This window comes from Sinocyclocheilus anshuiensis, unplaced genomic scaffold, assembly GCF_001515605.1.
Source record: "Sinocyclocheilus anshuiensis isolate Anshui unplaced genomic scaffold, SAMN03320099.WGS_v1.1 scaffold782, whole genome shotgun sequence".
Classification (NCBI taxonomy): Eukaryota; Metazoa; Chordata; class Actinopteri; order Cypriniformes; family Cyprinidae; genus Sinocyclocheilus; species Sinocyclocheilus anshuiensis.
The window spans coordinates 272641-277685 of NW_015546111.1; the positions used below are offsets into that span (position 1 = coordinate 272641).

The 5045-nt window shown below is 35.8% G+C and overlaps 1 protein-coding gene across 1 annotated transcript in view; it reads right to left on the reverse strand.

Moving 5' to 3' along the window:
• Positions 1-4144, reverse strand: part of LOC107700710 (SH3 domain-binding protein 5-like) — a 14369-nt gene extending 10225 nt beyond the window's left edge. Inside the window, exons 1-2 of the mRNA XM_016502454.1 lie at positions 3813-4144; positions 1794-1856 (exon numbers count right to left, since the gene is read on the reverse strand). Of these exons, the coding sequence (XP_016357940.1) occupies positions 1794-1856; positions 3813-3893 (144 nt within the window). The 5' untranslated portion in view covers positions 3894-4144. The remainder of the gene's footprint in view (positions 1-1793; positions 1857-3812) is intronic.
• Positions 4145-5045: the final 901 nt, after the last annotated feature.

Genomic DNA, 5045 nt, shown 5'->3' on the forward strand with positions numbered 1-5045 from the left:
TATATATATATTTATTTTTTTTAGACAAAGATATAATTGTAATATTGGCTATAATATTAAAATAATTATTAGCTTATTAGTATCAGCCAGAATTATAATTTTAGTACAATTTTATTTTTAGGGAATTTAGGCCATGACATGAAAGTAAGAATTAGCTTATTGGCATGAACAAGAATTATACTTTTAATACAGCTTTGTGTTAATTTTACCAAACATAATTTCTACCGAAATGAGTTGAGATGGCACAAACAAACTTTATAGAATCTACCGTATTATGCTGACAACATCTGAAATCAAATGAGTTATTGGAAACACAAGGACAATTATGCAACTACATAAATATTAAACACTAAGAATTTATAAGAATCGAGTCCCTTGGAAATCTGGAAAGGTTTCAACTTGTCATGGCATTCCAGTCATCTGCTTTGCACATAAAAAGTGCTTCACATAAAATGGGAGTAAAATCTGTTTATTTGTAATCTGATTTGCAAGAAGAACTGTGAAGACGTCTAAAGCACACAGAAAATATGCTTTTCACTTGCGTTGTAAACAAGTTTTTATTTAAAGGTAATGCAATCATTATTTTATATTTATTATAAAAGTAATAAGTTTAAATTCCATTCGTCAAAACACAGATTGATTATTTGCAACGGACAAATATTCCAGGAAAAATAAAACACCAAGAGTTAAATCTTTGAAGTGCAACATGGCCATTGACGCAAAAGCAACACTAATTTGGTTGACAGCCAAATAGCTCAATTATTGGATTCTCAGAACAGTCAGAAGAGTTGGATTCATGAAACTCTGCATAAACAGAGATAAACATTTCTACAGCAAGAACTATTGTCATTTCCTAACTTTTTGTGTGTGTAAAACAACAACCAATCTTACCTTAATGTCTTAAGATGGTTAGAAAAGTCTTGGGCAATAAAGACTGTCTATAAAAACCTCCAAGTCCCTCGTCTTCCCTCACTACATTTCACATATAGTTAACATATACCCCATTACTTTATACTTATACATATATATTCATCTACAGGAAACAACTTGCTCATATGTTCAGTGTGGAAGGCTGTGCTTGTGCTGATGTTTCAATATGAAGGACAAAATAAGAGTCCTGTTTAAGCCAAATAAACAATAAAACTGGTCAGCCAGAGAAATCAGCAAGCAGTCGAGTATTTCTCCTTCTGTCTGTTTTTGACTCACAATCAGACTACAGACTAGCTAAGTCATCTTATTAAATTATTACATTAGGACATGCCCAAAAAATGAACTCAGTGGCATTGGGACAATTTAGTGTGACCAGAGCGACCACATGACTGAGCCTGAAAAGCTGAGTGTGTTTTTGTCTTAACATGTTCTTGTTTACTGTGTGCAGACAGTGTGTCTAGAAATGCTCTTTATGGGAAAAAATTCAAAGTATATGAAAGCAAAATATCAACATATTCCTCATCACTTGATTTTGTGGTATAAATTAAAACTATCCAAATGTGAATTCTATGATATTTTTAAGTTAACTATTTACAGTGTGTGAACTAGCACAAAAATACCTTTTTACTGGATACAAGTTCCAGTCATTTATGGTGCTCAGAGAACACTTGAGCTATTGCATAATCCTGACATTATAACACATTCTGTTACTTGATGTGCCATGGTACAAAATCCAAACATAAAACAGGTAACAGATTAACAATTTACCATCTGATGTTATATTTTAAGAAGCTATAATAAAACTGACAAAATTCTTGTCTTTAGGAAAAAAATCGTTTGGTTATTAGATTGTGCAATCATACCTCAAGCTCAGTTTCACATCTGTTGATGTCATCTGTGGACTGATTCAGCTTCTCAAGCTCTCCCTATAAAGAAAACTCAAAGTCAGAAATCTGAAACAGAGATATATTCCACTGAGAAATTAATTTCTGTTTTTCATAGACTGCAGTAGCACAGAGAAGAGAGAGATAAGTTGGTTAATGCTACATATATTTTGATACGGGTGACCCGTGGAGAACTCCAAGCAGCAGGGCTCTACAGTAAAAGGCGACAATTGATGCAGCGCTGCCATGTCCACTTATTATAAGCAGCTATACAAATCGTAAAGTCGCTAAATTGGCAGGCTCCAGTTGCGCTTTATTATTATTTCCACAATTGCTAGTTCATGACATCCATAGTAGCCTATAAAGAAGCATGATCAATTGCAGTTGTCACTATATATTGTGCTGACCAGCTGGCCCCTATCTTCACACAGATCACAGGAGCTGTGCTAAGTCCCTTCCTGCTTCAAACGCTCCACCATCATCCCCATCCCAAAGAAACCCAAAATTACAGGACTAAATGACTACAGACCTGTGGCATTAAAGGGTCATGAAGTCATTTGAAAGACTGGTGCTGGTCCACCTGAAGGACATCACTGGACCCTTGCTGGACCCCCTGCAATTTGCTTATCGAGCAAACGGGTCTGTGAATGATGCAGTCAACATGGGACTGCACTACATCTGGACAAACCAGGGACTTATGTGAGGATCCTGTTTGTCAACTTCAGCTTCAACTATCATCCCAAACCACCTCCTGTCCAAATTAATTCAGCTCTCTGTGCCCACCTCCGTCTGTCCGTGGATCACCAACTTCCTGACAGGAAGTTCAACCTGCCACAGGAGCTGCTGATACAGTTATACTCTCAGTCTGCTGTCATTGAATCCATCCTCTGCACTTCTATAACTGTCTGGTTCAGCTCAGCTACCTACCAAATCAGACCTTAAAAGATAGCAGCGGATAGTCCGGACTGCTGAGCGAATCACTGATACAACCCTTCCGACTCTCCAAGAACTGTACTTATCCAGAGTTAGTAAAAGAGCTGGAAAAATCATTCTGAAGTAGGGCTGCACGATAAATCGCATGCGATATTTAACGCGCATCTTTGAACCCTCACACCCAGGCCACTTCCTCGTTGATCTGTTGCTGTCTGGTCAGCAGTATAGAGCACCAAAACGGCCAGGCATAAGAATAGTTTCTTCCCTCAGGCAATCCATCTCATGAACAGTTAACTTGGCAATACATGTGTAATCCACAACACTATTTATACATTTATTTATTTAACACACATACTTCTTATTTACATTTCCTTGCATTTGTGCGTAACACACCTGTACACATAATTACCATCTATTTTGTATATTGTGTATTTTTAAAAATATTTCTTATATATTATTTCCTATTTACTTATCCCATTTTTATTATCTGTGGCTTGTCTTGTCACTGTCATTCTGTTCGTGCAGAGGAAGCTTCTGTCACTAAAACAAATTCCTTGTATAAAGCTCTTTCTGATTCTGATATTAGCTATTTTTGTTTCGCCATTTCATTCCTGTTTCTTGCTTTTTTCGGTTCTTATCCAAATTCTGCACTTTTATAGTAAGTTTATTCTACAAAACGTTACATCAACTGAACTGAATAAGGATATTTTCACTGCGATAAAAACCTAGGGTCGCTTCTTTCAGGCGTATTGTTTGTTTTGTCAGAGCAGGTGGCTCGTTTTTCCACTGAGATCTGGCAACATTGAATTGGGGCATCGGTGCACTCAGTGCCGCAGACGAGCCGTCAATAAAAAGCAAATTGCGGCGAATTAATCAATAATTCCCCTAAGGATCAAGGAGTCAATATAGGGATTAACATGCAATATCGCCGATAAGCAAAATGTGATATGAACCAACCAATTAAATCAATGTGTAAATGTAATGAGTGCATTTGAAACGATCGCTCCTTTTATCTCATTCGATAGATTGAAATGCCTTTAAATACAAATATCAGTGGCAGTCTACCTGAATTCTCGGGTCCACCTCTTCTTCCTCGGGTGATTCAAATTCTTCATCCGACCTGTTCTCCTTGTCTGAGCTGTCCATTTTATTTTATTATGTTGCTAAAGAAATTAAAGAAATGCCCTCCTGTGAAGTGAATGCTAAGTATATGCCTCCGTTAGAGATTATTACACTTGAATCGCCGAGATCAGTCCCTCACACTGTCTGGATTCCTCAATTAAAGAGAGAAATGCAGAGAGCATGCACGCACGCAGCTGTGCCGTATGGGAGCCGTGAAGACAAGGTGAAGTCTGGCCCCGCCCCCTTCGCTTTTCACACTCTCTCTCCAGCTCAACACCAACTCTTACAGGCAGTGAAGGTCAAATTGTTGACAATGACAAAAACGCTTTGTCTAAAGAGAGAGAGCACTGGGCTTCCAGTGTTGAACCTGATTAGTGTACAGGTGTCACTCCACACAAAATGCTGCCAATGTATTGTGTCAATCATTAATATGAAAACGAAATATAAAAATGAATAGCTGAAGCAAACTTTTACTACTATAGGCGTTATTAGTATTATAATGGCATCAGAAAAAAACCCTTCCAATAACTTATTACTTTGTTTTCTTTTTTCAAGAAGATGTATTGTGCCTATTTTTCACACTTCTCCTTGCGTTACATATGAAATGTCCATGTTTTTATTGTAAAACAAAATATCAATCTAAATCTGGTATTTTTATATTTATCATATAGGCCTATCTCTATAATAATAATTTAATCAAATGTTTTATTATTTAATAATATTTTAATTTGTTATTTATTTTTATTAATAAAATATTTTAAAGTATCATAAAGATATTATCTTATATATAAGTGAATATTTTCTCTTTTTTATAACATGATCTTTTAGGTTGTCAGTTTGGGATCTCAAAATGTTAGTATTACCATGATTTTTAAACTGACTATCAAAAACTGTATAGGCTATTTATGGAAATATCAGCAATAAAATCTTATCATAAAAACCCTGCATAGCCTCTTGTCAAAAAGCATATCTAAATGTCAACCATTTTACAGCTATATCCCAAAGAATACAACTTATTAGCAATTGAAGGCCTTAAGGCCTTTAACATTCATCTTTTCAAAATAAAAGAGGCACTTACTGCATGGAATGATATTTTGGGAAAGCTTTCCAAAAACATTCATCATTATTATCTACATTATATAATCATATAAGTTAGATATGCCAGGCAGTTTTGTT